Consider the following 21,241-nt stretch of genomic DNA (forward strand, 5'->3'; position numbering starts at 1 on the left):
AGGTGGTAATCAGCAGGAGGTTTCCTTGCTGTATACCATTGTGTCCTGCCAGTGGGTTTTCAGTCATGTTTTATGCTTTGTTTCCCTTTTTCATGTAATTCCCTATTTAAGAGAGCAGATCGATAACCTGCTTTTGCTTCTCTATCTGCTGTTCTGTAACTGACCATAAAGTGGTATATGAAAGCAGCCAAGTTAACGCTCCTTTCTCATTTGAAATAAATTTTTCCATTTCTCCCCAAAAGAGAAGTGTCTGATCTTCACTGGTGCACTTCTTTCCAAATGGCACTGAGATCAGGAGCTCACCTCAAGGGAAATTGCAAGTATTGTGCATAACTTTGCAAAATTTGACCCGAGGACCCAGAAGCCGATGCGAGTGGATAGAATTATGCCTTATAAACAGGAAATGTTCAGAAATAATGAGGTTTCGTCTGTACCTGTCCTTTGTTTTAAAATCAATACTCTTATTTACATTGATTTTCAGTTGCTGTTTGCTTTTTGCAGTTCCTATGCAGACAACTTGTGCCCTGAGGTGGTTCAAGCGCCAATGGACGTATTGTGCTGCCAGTTGCAAAATTTTTTGCATGCGATGTGTGGAAATAAAGACTGTGAATTAGCTGGAGAGGAATGTACAGAACAACGTAGCTGTGGATCCAGCACCAGATCAGAAAGTAAAGGTGGGCATAGAAATATAATGTGTAAAATAAGAGCACTGTTAGAATTTCTTTATCAAAGTAATTAGATCTCACTATTTTATGAGTGGAGGCCTCTTAAGACATGTTTGATTTTGGTGTCAGGGAAAGCGTATTAAAAGATAATTAAGTAGTAATGAATTGTCTACTGAGTGGTTCTGTTTAACATTTTTTTAATGTCATGAAAGGGCATTGTGAATAGAGTCCTTTATAGATCCATGTCAGGCACCACTGACTGAAACAAACGTGCTAGCCGACGGATCCCTTTGCAAAATGTCTGCCTGGGACTACTGGTGGCATTGTGTTGGACCTCCTTGCAGACTAATGTTTTGATGAGGTTGTGCAGCTTTTTTTCCTCCCAGTCACTAGCAATTATTATTATTAAAAAGCAAAAGTTGTACGTCATTTGGTAAGTTGTAGCTTAAATTTATGCACTACTGTGCCTTAAGTATTGGTGAGAGGTTTTGTCTCTGGCATAAAAAAATGGCAGTGGGATGAAACCAGTGTTCTGAGTTTCTATTTTTTTTATTGTGGAATAGAGGAGGTGCTCCACTGGTTCTGATAGTAATATGTATGTCGATGTATTGGTATATTTTGTATACCACTTTTCAGTCATGAGCATTTGGTTTTACACATACATGTTTCAGAATACCAGTTCTCTCCCTGTCATAGAAAGATAGACTTTCTGCTATGTAATGCCTGACTGAAAAGCAGAGCTTAAATAGATGATAGACAGGATTTTAGATTAGAAAACACTAGGGTTTTGCTTATTTGAGAGATCCATTGAAGGGGACAATTCATTCCAGACTCACAGCAGGAGGAAGCCGGATTGAAAATAACATAAAATTCAACTCTTTCTGCTGCAACCCTGAAAGACTGTGATGCTACGGAGCAATGGATGGAAGAAAGCAATTCACTGATGTATAATAAAGCGAGGAGCCCTGAGAAGCAAGAGGTGGATTGTTACTGTTCTGTTCTGGAATAGCTGAGAGATTCTGTTAATTAATTTTTAATAAAGTTAAATTATAATAAATAAAACTTTAGTGACTTCTTCGAAATTCTTTGAATATAAGTAGCTGTGCATAAAAGTTTATTTGGGAATGGGGCTATGTGTTCTTCGCCTGCTCCAGCCCTCTTCCTGGAATTATCTGGGTGAGATTACCATTTTTTATGGAAGCTGCCACTGAAGTACCATTGAAAGATTTAATAATATTGAAAAATCTCAATAATCAAATTTACTAACACGATTTATGCAGGTTTTGAGTTTGAATACCTCAATATTGTCTTGGGGCTTTTAGTCACAATCCAGATTTTGCAATGATAAAAAGGGTTTATATTTAAACAATTATACCTTTATCAGGCAATTACAATGTAACAATTAGATTTCAAATAAAGCCCTAAAAGACAACTGTTGGCCATGCACATCCAGTCACTATTTGACTTTTAAATTTGCTGTAGAAAACCAAGCATTATTCATATTGGAAAAATCGCAAATTTAGAATATGTTTCTTTTGATCTTCTATCTTGTGAAGTCTTTCTAAGTCTGAAAAGTCTAAGACTATACTGAGTTGCTGGCTACTTTACCAAAGAACTGTTTTGGCCTGGTGGTGTTATGAGGTTAAACGTTCTTTCTTCTGACTCCTTGGTTTTAAAGTAAAGAAAAATTGCATGTATGATTGAGGAACACCAATAGTACATGGCCAACAAATGAGTGGAAAACTATAACTAATGTAGAATTTATGGATCCAGATTTTAAATATGAAAAACATTGGCGTGAGATGAAACAAGGTTTGCTGAGCTAAAAAATCTGTTTGTTTTTGTTGTGCAACTGAGGAGGGGCTTAGTTCTGACATTATGTACATGCATTCACATATTTTTGTACCAATTTCAGTAATGAGCATTTTTTTTTTCCACATGTTTCAGAGCACCTGTTATAATCAGACTTTCTGGCATATAATGTCTGTTTTCCTCTACATTTCATGTTTTTCTCCTGTTACTGTGCAAGAAAAGTATGGAAACAGTAAAGCTGTTACGTTGACTGTTTCTTGACTTTTGCATGCAGAACAAATTCTAATCATTTATATTCATGGGATTGTTTGTCTTATGTGTCTTTTCACTTTCAGTTGGTGTCATTAGGATGTTTGTTCCACTAGTTCTGAAAGTCTCACAGCTTGCTATTTCCCCACACTGTGGTTTCTCAGTTTCCTTGCTGTCTTTGCTGCTTCACTGGCTCTTTGTTTTTCTTTCACCTCCTTACTTTCCTTTCCATCTTCAATCTTTTACTTTTCCATCCACCCACAATTCCTCAATTCCCCATTATGTATATATTACAACATTGTGTACCGCAACAGAATGACTGAGGCTCTGAGAAATTCTCAAATTCTGCTGTGATTTGTTTATATTCTCTGGAGAGAGGGAAGCCTGTATAAATCAATGCTCTGAGTGGATCATTCAGGTATCCTGTCTGGTCAGATTTGCTTTTGTATCAGGTTCCCTTGTAGAGATGAAAGGACTGATATATAGTTGGATATATTTTAGATAAATGCTTCAAAACAACATATGTTCGACACTGCCCCAATAGTTTAAAGGAAGATGCATGTACTTTGTAGGTGTATCTAGTCACCCTTTTACTTTTTTTCTGTGCTTTAGAACTACTTTTTAAAAATGGTCTGTTAGGAGATATTTTGTGCGGATCTCCCCCTGATGTGACATGTTCTGCTCCATGAACGACATGAGTGCGGCACAGTGGTCTAAGGGGAGCACTCTGCTTGTAGTATCACAGTGGCAGACTTCCATGATGTCACATTAGGGGGAACTTTGCACAATATATTTGCTTCTTGGTTGCTTTCATGGCATATTAGCATCAAAGCCATCCTCAGGCTGTTTATAATTTCCTTGCTTGAATTTTAAAGTGAAATAAAAGCAGCTGTGTAGTTAAATCCCATTATAGTGTAATGTTTTATTGTGTATATATTTTTTTAGAGTTATTTTTAAAAATTTGTTCATCGCCACATATTACATTGTTCTGATGGTAAATCATCTAAGAGCATTGCCCCTTAAAGAAATTTGCTAGCACTCTCATATCTGAATCGGAACCTTGTGGGTTCACGCTTCAGTCCTGGACTTGAGCACATACTATAGACCGACACTTCAGTGCAACACTGAGGGAGTGCTGCATTGCTGGATATGCACTGTCATCTTACCCCCTTGGGTAAGGATCGGTGCATTGGGAAGAGGGGGTGCGAGGTGGGGCGACTGGCAGGCTCACATGCCAGCACTGCCTGAAGCCTGGAGAGATTTTAGCTCCCTGGCCTAAATTTCCATAAGGTAAATTGGACTCTCACTCGAACCCAGCGGGTATCACTGTCTAGCCGGCAGTCGAGAGCAAGGATTAAGGCGACAGGAGGCCATCAGCTTCAGGTGGGTATCCTGGCCATCTGCAATTTAAAATGGCAGTCGGCCATTTCGGGACAGTCACTCCATTTTAACTGCCTACGCTGTTCAGTTTCCACTGGGCGGGAGGGGGTTAAAATTCTCCAATAAGCTTCAGCTGAGTTGTCTGAGGCTAGTAGTTTTACAAGAAATTCAAACAAATCACCTTATTTTCTCTGAAGGGGAAAGGATGAGGCAGTCAATTCAGGATTTGCATCACCATTGAATTCTGAGCCTAAGTATACTGTTGACTCCGCATGTCTGTTTTGATGAATATGGTGTGACACTTGCTCTCTTCGGGGTGCAACAGCAAACAGATCCAGGGATAAGAAAAGTTGCCATTGTTGATGCAGAAAATATCTCTACTAGTTAAATATTTGCGTGCTGTGATACCATCCAGTATGTGATCTGCTGCAAGGACTCATTGGGCCACTGCTGTCACATTCAGATCTGTTGGAATAGTTCCCTGTTCAGAGATGCATTGTTTATTTGGGTCTCTGTACAATTCATGTTTTTTAGGTACACACAGTGTGGGTGACTTTCCATGCCGGGAAAGAACCCACTAGCTCCAGCATGGATTGAGAATTGGTTAACAGACAGAAAACAAAGAGTAGGGATAAACAAGTCTTTTTCAAGATAGCAGGTTGTGACTAGTGGGGTACCGCAAGGATTGGTGCTTGGGCCCCAGCTATTCACAATCTATATCAATGATTTGGATGAGGGGACTAAATGTAACATTTTCAAATTTGCTGATGATACAAAGCTAAGTGTCAGTGTCAGTTGTGAAGATGATGTGACGAGGTTTCAAGGGGACCTCGACAGGCTCAGTGAGTGGGCGAGAACATGGCAGATGGAATATAATGTGGATAAATGTGAAGTTATCCACTTTGGTAGAAAAAACAGAAAGGCAGAGTATTTCCTAAATGGTGAAAGATTGGGGAATGCAGATGCTCAAAGGGACCTGGGTGTCCTTGTACATGAGTCACTGAAAGTGAATGTGCAGGTGCAGCAAGCCATTAGGAAGGCAAATGGTATGCTGGCCATTACAAGAGGATTTGAGTACAGGAGTAAAGAAGTCTTACTCCAATTATATAGGGCCTTGGTGAGACCACACCTGGAGTACTGTGTACACCTTTTGATCTCCTTACCTAAGGAAGGATATACTTGCCATAGAGGGAGTGCAACGAAGGTTCACGAGATTGATTCCTGGGATGGCAGGACTGTCGTATGAGAAGAGATTGAGTAAACTAGGCCTGTATTCTCTTGAATTCAGAAGAATGAGAGGGTATCTCATTGAAGCATACAAAATTAATACAGGGCTTGATAGGATGGATGCTGGGAGAATGTTTCCCTTAGCTGGGGACAAAGTTGAGGCAGAAGATCAGCCATGATCTCAGTGAATGGTGGAGCAGGCTCGAAGGGCCGAATGGCCTACTCCTGCTCCTATTTCTTATGTTCTAAACCAAGCCCTAAACATAGGGGAAGACGTTTTATTTTGACCGGACCCTTCAGATGTCCTCAAGCTCACTTGGTAAAAGTTGTGCACGAGCAAACTTAGCTACTGTACAAATACTGTACCTTTCATTGAGAAACCAATTTTCCACACTATTTTAGTATGTAGTGGTTGAACAAATAAGGAAAAACATTAGCTTACCTATTTCGAGGTATGGTCTTTCTCATTTTACAAGCTCCACATATCTTCCTTCTGGCCGATACCTTGCTTCTCATTCTGACATTCCATAGCACAGAGGTGCTTTGTTGACTATATTGATGCTCAAGTGCTCCAGCTGTTGATTGGGGTTTCTAATGCTACCATCTCTGATCAAAGAACTATGTGCATAGTCCATAATAAGGCTTTTTGTATAAATGAGTGTAAGGTGGTTATCTGACTACATGGCGCTAATTTCTCAAAGGGACAGTATCTATGTGTCAGAATCCATAAAATGAGATGATAACCACACCCAGAGCATGTACTATGAATATAATAAATTAGAATTTCTTACAGTTTGAGTGTATTTAGAACTATCATAAATGACTGCAAACTAAATAATACCAGCAAATTCTACTTATAAGAGAAATTAACACAAGTGAAATGTCTGAAATCTCTGTCTAGAACCAAGTGTTTGGGAAGGTCCGCTGCCGTCCTGTCAGTAATGCAAGCAGCACAAAAAGTTACGACCAGATTTGTTGAGGAAAATGGTGATCTGTACGTCATGTACAAAATTTTAAGCATTTAGGCTTGCAAAGAATGTATGCACTTTACAATGTGGAATTAAATTGCATCTAGTATTGCAGACTACAGTAGAAAACAACTAGTGTGCATTCTGGCTGTGTGAAGGACAGTGGCCCTTCATTCCAATAGTATCTCCCAGAATATGATGTACGATCAATTTAATCTTCCTGGAAAGCATGACAAGCAAGAGAATACCAAACCTGATGTGTTCAGCTCTCTTTTTTGTGAACTTTGTGCTCATCAAGGTGAGGAAAAGTGGAACATGGTATAGCATATATTTACATGTAAGGAGTGATTCTGTGATCCAGCAATCCAATTTTTAATGGATAAAGAATCACAGGTCGAGTGCTTGCGACTTCCTGGAATGCTATCCCTGCATGTTGTGTTTCCAGCTCTCAGAATCACCCTGTAAAACAAAGCCCCTTGTACTCTGCCTCAAAAACATGTCTCTGCCTCAACTTCTCAAAAGCAAACCCTATTGCATCAATGTTCATTTTTCTATTGCTCACACCACCCATCTTGTGGCTTTTGTAAGTGCTGAATTAAGGGCAGTGTTGTGCTGTGCCCATGCTCACTAGGAACTGGATCAAGACTTCTTTCCCATTGGATCCTTAGTGCCATCAGGAAGGGGAGGCTTTCACCTCTGCAGGCTGGGCTGGGTTTGAATCTAGATCCAAAAAGTTGAAGGACATTTACTCATTGCACCCTCAGTTTCTTTTGAACAAAGTGAATAATGTTTCAATTAAATAGAAGTTCTTTGTGTGCTGTTGTCTTTCTAGATTTTTTTTCATCTGTTAGTAACGACCCCTGTGTTTTATGTGTCTTTTTCTCTTATAAATAGATTGTGGCAAAAACCGACGAATTGTAGAAACCCAGTTGGGAGACTTTCTTGTTTTTTTGCGTCGGGTTATCTCCTTCAAAAACATGCAGAGCAATATGGTTTCTGTGAAATGGATTGACCCACTTTTATTGATAGCTACACGGATGCATGCAACAGGTGAGATCGTTAAATAGATATCTAACTTTATAATTATAATATAAAGTTTGAGTAATGCACCATTCTTACAGGAAACTTATTCACACTTTACCCCAGCGTCATTTAGTCATATTGGAACTTTTTGTTTTTCAGAAAACTTTTATTAACGTCATTTATCTGGTAATCTTAAAAGTGCTTTTCTCATTACAATATATATTAAAGTTAATAGGCAGTAACTACTTTGATAGTTTCAGAAAGCCAGCAAATATTGGTAATGTGGCGAGTTAGTGAAAATGAATAAAATTGTAAATTCAAGAAATAGCTCGCATATAATCACAAAAGTGTATTTGTCTGTGCAAAGTAGGCAGCTGATTTGGTCAGTGTGATTGTGGAATGCACTTACCAGTGAAGTTGTGTATACACAAATAACCTCCCAGAGATGTCGGGGAACATAGGGTCTAATGAGAGGGAGGAACTGAAAGAAATCAGTATTTGTAGGGAAATGGTGTTAGGGAAATTGACGGGATTGAAGGCAGATAAATCCCCAGGGCCTGATAATCTACATCCTAGGGTACTTAAGGAAGTGGCCCTAGAAATAGTAGATGCATTGCTGATCATCTTCCAACATTCAATAGACTCTGGAACAGTACCCATGGATTGGAGGGTAGCTAATGTTACCCCACTATTCAAAAAAGGTGGAAGAGAGAAAGCGGGGAATTATAGACCGGTAAGCCTGACATCGGTAGTGGGGAAAATGCTAGAGTCCATTATAAAAGATGTAATAGCAGAGCACTTGGAAAACAGTGACAGGATCGGACAAAGTCAACATGGATTTACAAAAGGTAAATCGTGCTTGACTAATCTACTGGAATTTTTTGAGGATGTTACTGGTAGAATAGATAAGGGAGAACCAGTGGATGTGGTGTATTTGGACTTTCGGAAGGCTTTCAATGAGGTCCCGCATAAGAGATTAGCATGTAAAGTTAAGGCACATGGGATTGGGGGCAAGGTACTGACTTGGATAAAGAACTGGTTGGCAGACAGGAAGCAAAGAGTTGGAATAAACAGATCTTTTTCCGAGTGGCAGGCAGTGACTAGTGGGGTACCGCAGCTATTCACAATATATATTAATGATCTAGACAAGGGAACTAGTTGTAATATCTCCAAGTTTGCAGACGACACAAAGCTGGGTGGGCGTGTGTGCTGTGAGGAGGATACCGAGAAACTCCAGTATGATTTGGACAGGTTGGGTGATTGGGCAGAAGCATGGCAGATGCAGTATAATGTGGATAAATGTGAGGTTATCCACTTTGGTAGCAAAACAGGAAGGCAGATTATCTGAATGGCAATAGATTGGGAGAAGGGGAAGTGCAACAAGACCTGGGTGTCCTTGTGCACCAGTCGCTGAAGGTAAGCATGCAGGTGCAGCAGGCGGTTAAGAAGGCAAATGGTATGTTGGCCTTCGTAGCGAGAGGGTTCGAGTACAAGAACAAAGATGTCTTGCTGCAGTTGTACAGGGCCTTGGTGAGACCACACCTTGAGTATTGTGTGCAGTTTTGGTCGCCTTATCTGAGGAAGGATGTTCTTGCCATGGAGGAAGTGCAACGAAGATTCACCAGACTGATACCTGGGATGTCAGGAATGACGTATGAGGAGAGATTGGGCCGATTGGGCTTATACTCGCTGGAGTTCAGAAGAATGGGAGGGGATCTCATAGAATTTTATAAGTTTCAAACAGGACTGGACAGACTGGATGCAGGAAGGATGTTCCCGAAGGAGTCCAGAACCAGGGGTCACAGTCTAAGGGTAAGGGGTAAGCCATTTAGGACAGAGATGAGGAGGAATTTCTTCACCCAGAGAGTGGGGAACCTGTGGAATTCTCTACCACAGAAGGCATTGGAGGCCAATTAATTAACTATTCAAGAAGGAGTTAGATATATTTCTTTAGGCTCAAGGGATATGGGGAGAGGGCAGGGACAGGGTACTGAGTTTGGATGATTAGCCATGATCTCATTGAATGACGGAGCAGGCTCGAGGGGCCGAATGGCCTACTCCTGCTCCTATCTTTATTGTTTATATGTTTACATATGTCAGTTCTGTAGATTAGTGCATTGTAAGAGTTGGATTAATGATTATTACAGTACTAAACATTTTGTACAAAAAAACCTGAAATTGTTGCTTAAAACTTATGAAATGTTTTTGTAGTTCTGTGACAGTGAGTTGCTTGCTGGTTTTGTTATTTAATTTACTACTCCTGAGGATATACTATAAATGTATGACATTGGTTTCACTTATTCTTGCTTAGATGGGTACGCAATCTAAATCTTTGTACTTTTAGAAACAGAACTTTCATTCTCAATTGATTTCTGATTTGCTTAATGAGTTGATGAACCAGTAATGAAACATTGCACAATAACATTTTCCTCCAGGTGTTCCACTTGTACACAATTTACGTACCAAGCTGCTAGCATTACATATTTTGGAGTCCCTGTTGCCTGCCTGCATTGATCCGAACCAAATTAAGGAGGTAAGCTTTATTGGTGTACTTAACCATGCATGGTTTATTAGAGAAAAAGGTTAGAAAATATAAAGTTCAGTATGATCCTGGGACAAAGCTTCCCTGAATTAAGTTAACATTCAACCAAGCTAAAATTAACAGCCTACGAATCAATTGCCTCCTGGAACACAAGAATTATTCTCTTTTTGTATCCACCATATTAGAACCTGAAGGGTACCAATGCTGAGCAATATCATTTTTGAGATATTTTCACCATCAGTAAGCTCATTTCATCAGACCTTGTAACGGCTTGCTGCACTGTTTGCAGATGAGCTTCTTCTGGGCATCAGTTATTTTCTCCATTGCCGTTCCAGAGACAACTCGCCAGTTCACCCCTTTTGGTTTTGTAAAAACTGAAGTTTGTCTTTGAGGTTTAATTGTTTCTAAATCTGCAGTTTTGGAATCCACTCGGCAGGAAGCTGATTTTATTTTCTTCGAAGGAGTTGATCCTCCCTCTCGAACTTTGAAGTCTCCCAATCCTTACTTGCACCACGCCAATGAATCTAAGAAGGAGGATGAGGGTCAGGAAATCTCAGGTCAATCTGCTTCTAGTCTTTATCTTCTGGCAACATTATGTCACAGCAGTAAACACATCTGGCTGTTCAATGGGTTTCTTTGGGCCAGAGTGAAACTCCAGTTTCACTAATTATTTTGATGCCCTTTTTCTTGGCACCATATGGTTTTGTAGCCATGGATTGTTAATCTATTTTGCACATGAAAAGTGTAATTTTATTACATTGATGCTAAGTTGACCAGGACTGCCTATGCAGCAGGGAACAGCCCGATTTGCAAGTCCAGACAGTTCTTTGTACAAATGGATGCATGTGATTGGTAACAATAACTGCATCTTCTACTGCTCCCATCTGGATGGAAGAAAATGATGAACAATTGATGGATATTAAATCTATTGTCATGTCATGGATGAATTCAATATGGAATGTATCTGTAAGACTGCAGCTTGGAACATCACTTACCCCTTCACCAAGCACTACTGTTTGGACACCCTGGCCCAGAAATTCGGGTCGGAGGCTTCCTGCGGGTGCAAGCCTCTGACCTGCACTTACCTAGCGTGCCGGCCGTTGAACTGTGGGCCCGCGTGGGATTCTGATCCTGAGCCTCCTCCAACTGCCGGCGCGCGGTGCTTGCATATCCCAGGGGCGCAGTTAGTTCGATGCGTCCCCTGGGATCACGTGGGCCATGAAGAGTCAATGGTAGCAGGGAATGCCCAGTCATAAAATTGACAGGAAGAGCTGTCAAAACTATAAATACTATAAGCCCCAAAATATCACTAAAACTTCAAATAATTTTGTTATAAATATCACATTTTTAAAATAACCATAAATTACATGAAATAACTATTTTAAACAATTTAAATTTTTGCAAAAAATTAATTACATTTTCTGACTGGGCTAAAAATAAACTTACCTTTAAAGTATTTAAAAATAATAAACCTGTGGAAAAATGTTTTAATTTTAATTAATTCACCACTTACCTTGTCAATAATTCGTAATAAGGTGGATGAATTAGCTGCGCAAATAGAGGTAAACGAAGATCATTTGATTGGGATTACGGAAACATGGCTCCAGGGTTGCCAAGGCTGGGAACTCAACATCCAGGGGTATTCAATATTCAGGAAAGATAGGCAAAAAGGAAAGGGAGGTGGGGTAGCATTGCTGGTTAAAGAAGGGATTAACACAATTCTAAGGAAGGATATTAGCTCTGATGATGTGGAATCTGTATGGGTAGAACTGAGAAATACCAAGTGGCAGAAAACGTTTGTGGGAGTGGTATATAGACCTCCAAACAGTAACGCGGAGGTTGGGGATGGCATTAAAAGGGAAATTAGAGAAGCGTGCAATAAGGGCACAGCAGTCATCATGGGTGACTTTAATCTACATATAGATTGGGCTAACCAAATTAGTAACAATACTGTGGAGGAGGAATTCCTGGAGTGTTTACGGGATGGTTTCCTGGACATATATGTCGAGGAACCAACCAGAGATCAGGCCATCTTAGACTGGGTATTATGTAATGAGAAAGGATTAATTAGCAATCTTGTTGTACGAGGCCCCTTGGGTCGGAGCGATCATAATATGATAGTATTCTTCATTAAGATGGAGAATGAAGTAGTTGACTCAGAGACTAGGGTCCTGAATTTAAATAAAGGAAACTACGATGGTATGAGGCGCGAGTTGGGTAGGATTGATTGGGGAAGGTCACTCAAAGGGTTGACGGTGGATAGGCAATGGCAAACATTCAAAGACCGCATGGATGAACTACAGAATTTGTTCATAGTTTGGCCAGTTTGACATAAAAGTAAAACAAAAAAGGTGACTCAACCGTGGCTAACAAGGGAAATTAGGGATAGCATAAGATCCAAGGAGAGGGCATATAAATTGGCCAGAAAGAGCAGTAAACCTGAGGATTGGGAGCAGTTTAGGATTCAACAAAGGGATTAATTAAGAAGGGGAAAATAGAATATATGAGTAAGCTTGCAGGGAACATAAAAACTGACTGTAAAAGCTTTTATAGATATGTGAAGAGAAAAAGATTGGTGAAGTCAAGCGTAGGTCCCTTGCAGTCAGAATCAGGGGAATTTATAATGGGGAATAAAGAAATGGCAGACCAATTAAATACATATTTTGGTTCTGTCTTCACAAAGGAGGACACAAATAACCTCCCAGAGATGTCGGGGAACATAGAGTCTGAAGAAAGGGAGGAACTGAAAGAAATCAGTATTTGTAGGGAAATGGTGTTAGGGAAATTGACGGGATTGAAGGCCGATAAATCCCCAGGGCCTGATAATCTACATCCTAGGGTAATTAAGGAAGTGGCCCTAGAAATAGTAGATGCATTGCTGATCATCTTCCAACATTCGATGGAATCTGGAACAGTACCCATGGATTGGAGGGTAGCTAATGTTACCCCACTATTCAAAAAAGGTGGAAGAGAGAAAGCGGGGAATTATAGACCGGTAAGCCTGACATCGGTAGTGGGGAAAATGCTAGAGTCCATTATAAAAGATGTAATAGCAGAGCACTTGGAAAACAGTGACAGGATCGGACAAAGTCAACATGGATTTACAAAAGGTAAATCGTGCTTGACTAATCTACTGGAATTTTTTGAGGATGTAACTGGTAAAATAGATAAGGGCGAACCAGTGGATGTGGTGTATTTGGACTTTCAGAAGGCTTTCGATAAGGTCCCGCATAAGAGATTAGCGTGTAAAGTTAAGGCACATGGGATTGGGGGCAAGGTATTGACTTGGATAGAGAACTGGTTGGCAGACAGAAAGCAAAGAGTTGGAATAAACGGGTCTTTTTCCGAGTGGCAAGCAGTGACTCGTGGGGTACCGCAGGGATCGGTCCTTGGACCCCAGCTATTCACAGTATAAATGATCTAGACAAGGGAACTAGATGTAATATCGCCAAGTTTGCAGATGACACAAAGCTGGGTGAGCATGTGTGCTGTGAGGAGGATGCCGAGAAACTCCAGTATGATTTGGACAGGTTGGGTAATTGGGCAGAAGCATGGCAGATGAAATATAACGTGGATGAATGCGAGGTTATCCACTTTGGTGTCAAAAACAGGAAGGCAGATTATTATCTGAACGGCAATAGATTGAGAGAAGGGGAAGTGCAATGAGACCTGGGTGTCCTTGTGCACCAGTCGCTGAAGGTAAACATGCAGGTGCAGCAGGCGGTTAAGAAGACAAATGGTATGTTGGCCTTCGTAGCGAGAGGGTTTGAGTACAGGAACAAGGAAGTCTTGCTGCAGTTGTACAGGGCCTTGGTGAGACCTCATCTTGAGTATGGTGTGCAGTTTTGGTCGCCTTATCTGAGGAAGGATGTTCTTGCCATGGAAGGGAGTTCAGTGAAGATTCACCAGGCTGATACCTGGGATGGCAGGAATGACGTATGAGGAGAGATTGGGTCGATTGGGCTTATACTCGCTGGAGTTTAGAAGAATGAGAGGGGATCTCATTGAAACTTATAAAATTCTGACAGGACTGGACAGACTAGATGCAGGCAGGATGTTCCCGATGGTTGTGGAGTCCAGAACCAAGGATAACGGGTAAACCATTTAGGACAGAAATGAGGAGGAATTTCTTCACCCAGAGAGTGGTGAACCTGTGGAATTCTCTACCACAGAAGGCAGTAGAGGCCAATTATTTAAATATATTCAAGAAGGAGTTGGATATATTTCTTAAGGCTATGGGGAGAAAGCAGGGCTAAAGTACTGAATTTGGATGATCAGCCATGATCGAATTGAATGGCGGAGCAGGCTCGAGGGGCCGAATGGCCTACTTCTGCTCCTATCTTCTATGTTTCTATGTTAAAAGCAGGCGTTGCACCTGCTTTTTACATGTCTAACTCCTGGAGACTTACCCTCCCGGAGAAACCTGGAAAAAAAACGTTAGTTCCAGGCGCACGCTCTGCCTCTCCGGCGCACTCGATCGACCTCTGAACCCCTTCCTTTAAGGGAACAGAAGGTCCGGTTTCCCGCGCATGCGCAGTGCATGCACGAAACCGGCACTTCCGTTGGGCCTACATGCGAATACCCCGTGCGTACTCACCCGTGGAGACCCAAATTTCTGGGCCCATAAAGCCTTGTCACTAAATGTATCTTAAAGGCAAGTGCTATATTTTGCCCAAAAAGTCCAGTATATTTCTCTCAGATATTGCTTAAACAGAATTCTAGTCGGTTTATAGAGGATATGAATGAAGTACAACTGGGTGATACCCCTCTCTGGCTTTCAGAATAAAGAAATAATGATTTGCTAAAATGCTTTCATGAAAAACTTCAGTATGCTTCTTTGGGATAACTGCTGATATGAGAGAGTTAAATAAAGTGTGGTAAATGCAGAAGAATAAGAATGGAAGGAGAAAAATTTAAGTGAAAGGAGTAAAGGAGTAGGGATAATTGATGATTCAGGAGGAACATATCTTTATACATTGAAAAGGGAGAGTAGCAGGATAAGTGCTGTGACCTAACTGATGCTCAAAATTCCTTAAGGGATGTTACTCGGGACAGTTCTCCCTGTTAATCTGAATTTATCCTAGTACAGGAAACTTTTTTTTATCCGGCATCGACGGGACCGGCGTGGTGCCGGTTGATCAAAAAGTCCGGATACAGAACCCCGTACACGGCTACAGGTGCAGGAGCCCCGGTTACATGGCCACAGGTGCAGGAACCCCGGTTACACGGCACTTGAGCAGGTGTCCCTGTTGCACGGCCACAGATCCAGGAGTCCCTGTTGCACGGCCACAGATGCAGGAACCCCGGTTACACGGCCACAGATGCAGGAACCCCGGTTACACGGCCACAGATCCAGGAACCCCGGTTACACAGCCACTAATATATAGTAAAACTTACCTGAACCTACTCCTGAATTTTACCGGTTAAGAGAGATTTCCGGATATTTAATTGCTGGTTAAAAGAGTTTCCTGTAATACATAGAAAATATTTCTTGTCTGAGTATGGAGTACTATAACAGATAGGTAATCTATTATTTCTCAGTGTTTTATTTTTCTCTTTCTTCCAAAGTCAACCATCTATAATGAACTCTTAACATTTTTACAATTAAAATAAATGCACTACAGTTCTCTTATTTACATACAGTATTTATTTAGTGCTTTATTATTGCATTGCATTTCATGTTCTATTCTGGACTAGAAGAGATACAAATACTAGTTTTCTTTTCATTTGTTCTTGGGATGTGGGTGGCCCTGGCAAGGCAGTATTTATTGCTGTCGGGAATAAGAATCAACCATGTAGTGTGGGACTGCAGTCATGTGTAGGCCAAACTAGGTAGGGGTGGCAGATTCCTTCCCTGAAGGACATCAGTGAACCAATTGGGTTTTTATGACAATCCGGCAGCTTTAATGATATTTTGTTCTGGTAATTTATTGAATTCAATTTCACAACTTGCCATGATGGGATTTGAATTCGAGATCTCTGGGTTGCTAGTTCAGAACCGTAACTACTAACTACCGTAACCGTTCAAATACTAACTGAATAAAAGTAAATTTTATTAATGGGATTTTAGCTGGTAAACTTTTTAAAATTAATATTTAAGGTTGTATCTTTGACACAGAAATAACACACTCTAATTTTCCTTCTCAACTGACTTTCTGGCCGCGATTTTGCCAGCGCTCAGATGGCGGGTTTGGAGTCGGGTCCGGAATTAAAAACCAAAATGATTGACAACCCACCGCCATCTTGTCTCCACGCAATTTTAGAGTGTCAGGACTGCGAGTTCCGATCAGACCCAACACCAAGCGGCGGGAGAGCCACTTAGGGCAGTTAACAGCATGTTAATTGCCTGGATAATCCTATTTTGAGAGACTTTTTCCATTTTGCACCATTTTCAGTGTGTTCCACGTCGTTCGACAAACATGCCAGCTGATTGTGTCTGGTATTGCAGTCGGGTATTGCAACCAGCTGAATAGTTGACAGCTGCACCTGCAGCATAAAAGCTGACCTGCAACATGAGTTCACTTTCAGATGGCAGAACCTTCTGTTTTGAGGATTTGGAACACATTTTGCAAGTGTATTGAGGTTGTAAGTGTTTAATCTGCGATCCATATGCACTGTGACCTCTTTGGAATATCCTCTCCCCACATTGACTGAGCGCTTATAACATCTCTTCCTCAACTGACATATATACCAACAGAATGGGAACCATTTATACCGTCTCATCCTGGTCCTCAGAATTGGAGGGAGAGCAGCCACGGCAGCAGCAGAACCAGGCACAACCGCAGCACCAACAACAGGAGCACCAACCTTCTCAGCCACCTGATGCTGCACAGGGCAAAGAGCGTCAGCGCAGGGCGGCACCTCGCTGCAGGAGATACTCCCAACACAGGGTTTACAGGCAGAGGATGAGCTTCCTCAACATGAGTGAGCAGCAGTGCCAAAGGAAGCTGAGACTTTCGCGAGAGGTAGTCGCTAACATCTGCACAATGCTGCACCAACACCTGCAGCCCAGAGGAGCAGGTGGACACTCCTTACCAATGGCTGTCAAAGTCACCACCGCACTCAACTTCTTTGCTTTAGGGTCCTTCCAGGGATCAGCAGCAGACATCAGCGGCATTTCCCAGTCAGCCGCGCACAGTTGCATCACACAGCTTACCAATGCCCTGTCTGCCAAGTCGCACAATTAAATCCACTTCTCCAAGGATGAAGCAAGTGTTACCGCATGTGTGGTTGGGTTTGCAAATATGGCAGGCTTCCCAAGGGTGCAGGACGTCGTAGACTGCAGACATGTGGCCATTAGGGCACCCCATCACAACCCAGCTTCCAATCCCTTAATGTTCAGCTAGTGTGTTAACCACAGGAAGAACATTATTCATGTTTGCGCCAAGTTCCCTGGCAGTTACCATGACTCGTTCATCCTGCGGCAGTCTACTGTGCCTCAGTTGTTCAATCCGCCCACCCAACTTTCCGGATGGCTCCTAGGAGACAAGGGCTATCCCCCTGAAGACGTGGCTAATGACACCGATGAGGAGGCCATCAAACAAAGCTGAGGAGCGCTACAATCAGAGCCACATTTCCACCAGAAGCATCGTAGAGCAAACAATTGGCTTGCTCAAAATGCGATTCCGATGCCTCAACAGATCAGGTGGAGCCCTACAGTACGCACTAGCCAGGGTGTCGAGAATCATTGTGGTCTGCTATGCACTGTACAACAGCGCACAGCAGCGTGGCTTACTGCTGCCTGAGGAACAAGTGGCACTGTGCACAGCCTCCTCCTCCTCAGAGGAGGAGCCGAATGAGGTGGCGGATGAGGAAGACCTTGCGGAGGTGGCTGTGCCAGTGCCACCAGCACGTGAGCACATTGCTGGCCGTGAGGTAAGGGATACACTAACCCACGCCAGATTCGCGTAACTTTACGCAGCAAACACATGCGGCTGGCACATGGATATGTGTGTTTGCATGACCTTCATTACACACCATACAGCGTCTGTATAATAAACTGCATTCCTATCACTCTCCTCACCATCACTACAGATGAAAGGCGCCCTGACCCCTCACTGTGCAACTTCCATTTCTTAGCACACATAGGCCAACTCTTTGAGTCTTTGACATCGCATTTCTTTAATACAATTGAAATAACGATGACAAACGTCACTTTGTATTATATCAAAACACCGAAGTGACTACCCTTGTGACTATTTGTGTGTTAACTTTCTCTTATGTGTGTTTCTACGTGGTGCTTCCCCTGTGGCTTCAGCAGATGTAGAGGCAGCTTGCTCACTTCTCTGCTGCGCCTGCTTAGACGCCTTTGGCGAGCGTCCTCTGGGTTTGGCGGCCTGGGAGGGCTCCGCAACAGTCTGCTCCTCCTGCGGCTGTGTAGGGGCTGAGACGGACATCTCAGTTGGGTGAGGAATCTGTGGCTCTGACTGAGGGCTCCGCAGTAGCATGGGAGTGAGCGCGCTTGGAGAGGAGCCCACACTTCCTTGTTGTAGACCACCAATATCCCTCTCATGGGTCCCCACACTTCACTGCTAGCAAGAAGCTGGAGAGCACCTTGCTGCACATCAGTGGGGCCATGAGGACCCATTTCTGTGCTGACATTCCTCATAACAAGGACGTCCATGAACCTCTGGTTCCTCGCCTCAATAGATGCCTATCTATCCTCAATAGATGCCCATCTATCCTCCATAGATGTCCATCTATTTAGAAGTGTTACCATGTTCTGCTGCGTCTGGCGATTTATGGTGGTTGCCATCCTTTCCATGGCGGTACCTACAATGCGTGCACCACAGCATTGCTCATGTTTGACATGGATGCCTCCATTCTCTGCACACTTGCAGTTACCGTGGTTGCAAACCCAGTCAGAGCCTCCTGCACTTGTTCTTGAAGTTCCAACACCGCTCTCTTTCTGGATAGCCCCAGAGGCACAGCATCCACATGCAGCTGAGCAGAGCTAGGAACGTCCCGCGCCCTCTGACGAGGACTCTCCTCTGCTGTCCCTGTCTCCACCATCTGCTGCTGCTCACTTGTGAACTGTGATACACCAGGTGACAACACTACTCTATCTCGCAAATACCCACCGAGGTGTGTGTCTCTGCACTGGTGCTGGGTGCGCTCATTTCTGCTGACGCTGCTCCCTCGGAGGCTGCAGCTTCCTCTGAGGAGTCGTCCGGCTCTTCCTCCTGAACAGTGTGGGGGGGGGTGGGGTGGTCTCTCAATGGTCCTGTGGGGGAGTAAAGGCATGAGTTAGACAGACTGATTAACGTAGCAGACACATCCCATTGTGCAGAAGGTCAGAACTCAATCGGTATGAACATCAGATGCCACATCAGTCACTCATGAAATCTAAATGAGAGGGTTTCAAATCTATTCTGTCACCAGCTTGCTCTACTGCGCCCGTCTCTCCGTTTCCCACTTCCGGCTCTTTTGCACCTCTGACGATGTCGATAGCTGCCTCCTCAGCGTTGGTTAAATGCGCCATGGAAGGTGGCCCTCCTCCTGTCCTCCCCCTCTCCCTCTTATTGTGGGCTCTCTTTTCCTGCAATGAGGGATACAAGTGGAGTTTGAGCGAGAATGCTGGAGTGAGTGCAGAGAATCCATAGCATAGATGCTCAGAGGGAGACAAAGATGGAGTGAGGAGTCCATACCAAGGGCCCGCCCTGTGCTTTAGTTGTTGTCATTGCATAACAGTGAGAGCAAGTGTGAGGGGTGCATAGTAGAATGGTGGCGTGATTCTGTAGATAGAGAGGGATGGTTAAGGGTGCAGGGGATGTAAGGGTAAGTTGGGATGTGCAGGAGTAGGTTGACAATGCAGAGTGCTGGTGATGAGATGGGGAGCAGATTGAAGGTAAGTGTGATGTTATCCTCACCTTTGCTGAGCGTAGCAGATCATTGAACCTTTTCCTGCACTGAACCCAGGTGCGTGCACACAAAGACCTGGCGCTAACCTCCTCAGCAATTTGCAGCCAGGCTGTCTTGGTTTGCTGAGGAGGCTTCCTCTGTCCATTGGAGCGGAACAGAACCTCTTGGCGCCCTCTTACTCCCTCCACAAGAGCATGGAGGGAGTCATCATCAAAGTGGGGAGAAGCCTTGGTTCTTGTAGCAGTCATCTCACAAACAATACCACTGAGGAGCATCAGAAAGTTAATAAAACCCAAAGGCTGCATAGGCCCCTTAAATGCAGCTGAATTGAAGAGCTCAGCAGAGGCGAGCAGTTGACCCGAACCCACTGATTGGGCCGGGTAACGCGCACGGTGGCTTAATAAGCCCAGTTAAATAAAAATAGTTATTTCAGTGCAGTTGAAACTGACAGCGGGACCAGAACCCGCCCAACGCCGAACCTGACGCGAACCCGCCTCTGCTGGGAAAATCCAGCCCTTTTTGTTGCTTTTGGTGTGATCTCTGGGCTACTTCAGTGGCTTGTTTCCCTACTCTCTATTTATTGCCTATTATTATCTACTGCCACTTCTTACTCAGCTTTCACTAGTCCGGCTTCCCTCTTCACTTCAGTCTTGCTCTTGGTCTTTCTGTTTCTCATTTCTCCCCACAAGCAATGCAGCACTGCAGGAAATGGGAAGCACAAGTTGCAGAGACAAGTGGAAAACTAAGAGAAAAAATACTGGAAGGTTGCGAAAGGTGTGGAGGGAGGAAAGAAGTAAAAAAGTGAGGGGTACACAGGTGAATGAGAGTGGGTGGAAAAAAGACAAAGAAGAGATTCACCTCGACCTGATTCATGTTATTGTTCTTGTTTAAACAAAATAAAAGTGGATAAAAGTAAATAATGACTACTGATGATTTTAAATTGATATTACAAAGATTTATGATTTTGAAAGTGTTCATATAAAAATGTAGCAAAATAAAGTAAGTTTGAGTACAGACTATGATTGTGACTATTCAAGGGCCTAGAAATTGAGTTTGCGCTGCGCCAGGGCTTTAGCGCCGGAAGTTAGCGCCGGCGCTAAGTCCCTTTGCGCGCGCCAAAAATTCAGTAGCGCCGCGCCCAAACGGCTGTCGGCGCTACTGAAGGGTTTTAGCGCCTGAAAACTGGCACAACGCGCCGCATTGCGGCGCTATTCCGGCGCTGCGGCGCCCGCTGCGGTGCGGCAGGCTCGGGAAGTGCAGGCCTCCTCCTTCCGTTAAGGAGGAGCTGCCTGCACCCGGCCGCGGCCCGCGCAAATCTCTTCAAAAATGAGCCCGGCACCTCGGACAAGTGCCGGGCTTGCATCTGTTCCGGGGGGGGGGGGGGGAAGTCCGGGGAGGGAGCTGCGGGCAGGCGGCCGGCGGGAAAGCGGCCGGCCGCCGCGCCTCCTTAAAGCGCCGGCGCAGACTCCGGCAACACTCGTTTGCCGGAGTCTTAGTTGCGGCTGCCACTGGCG

The 21,241-nt window shown here is 43.4% G+C and overlaps 1 protein-coding gene across 4 annotated transcripts in view; it reads left to right on the plus strand.

The window, feature by feature from the left end:
• Nucleotides 1-21,241, plus strand: part of LOC147123467 (putative E3 ubiquitin-protein ligase HERC1) — a 491,571-nt gene that overhangs the window by 177,019 nt on the left and 293,311 nt on the right. For all 4 annotated transcript variants that reach the window (XM_085973371.1, XM_085973346.1, XM_085973361.1 and 1 more), the window contains exons 30-32: nucleotides 502-674; nucleotides 7,196-7,351; nucleotides 9,760-9,857. In XM_085973371.1, coding sequence (XP_085829497.1) covers nucleotides 502-674; nucleotides 7,196-7,351; nucleotides 9,760-9,857 — 427 coding nt within the window. The remainder of the gene's footprint in view (nucleotides 1-501; nucleotides 675-7,195; nucleotides 7,352-9,759; nucleotides 9,858-21,241) is intronic.

The sequence above is a fragment of the Somniosus microcephalus genome, chromosome 2, assembly GCF_052327205.1.
Source record: "Somniosus microcephalus isolate GS21.2 chromosome 2, FLI_Smic_1.0, whole genome shotgun sequence".
NCBI classification, from domain to species: domain Eukaryota; kingdom Metazoa; phylum Chordata; class Chondrichthyes; order Squaliformes; family Somniosidae; genus Somniosus; species Somniosus microcephalus.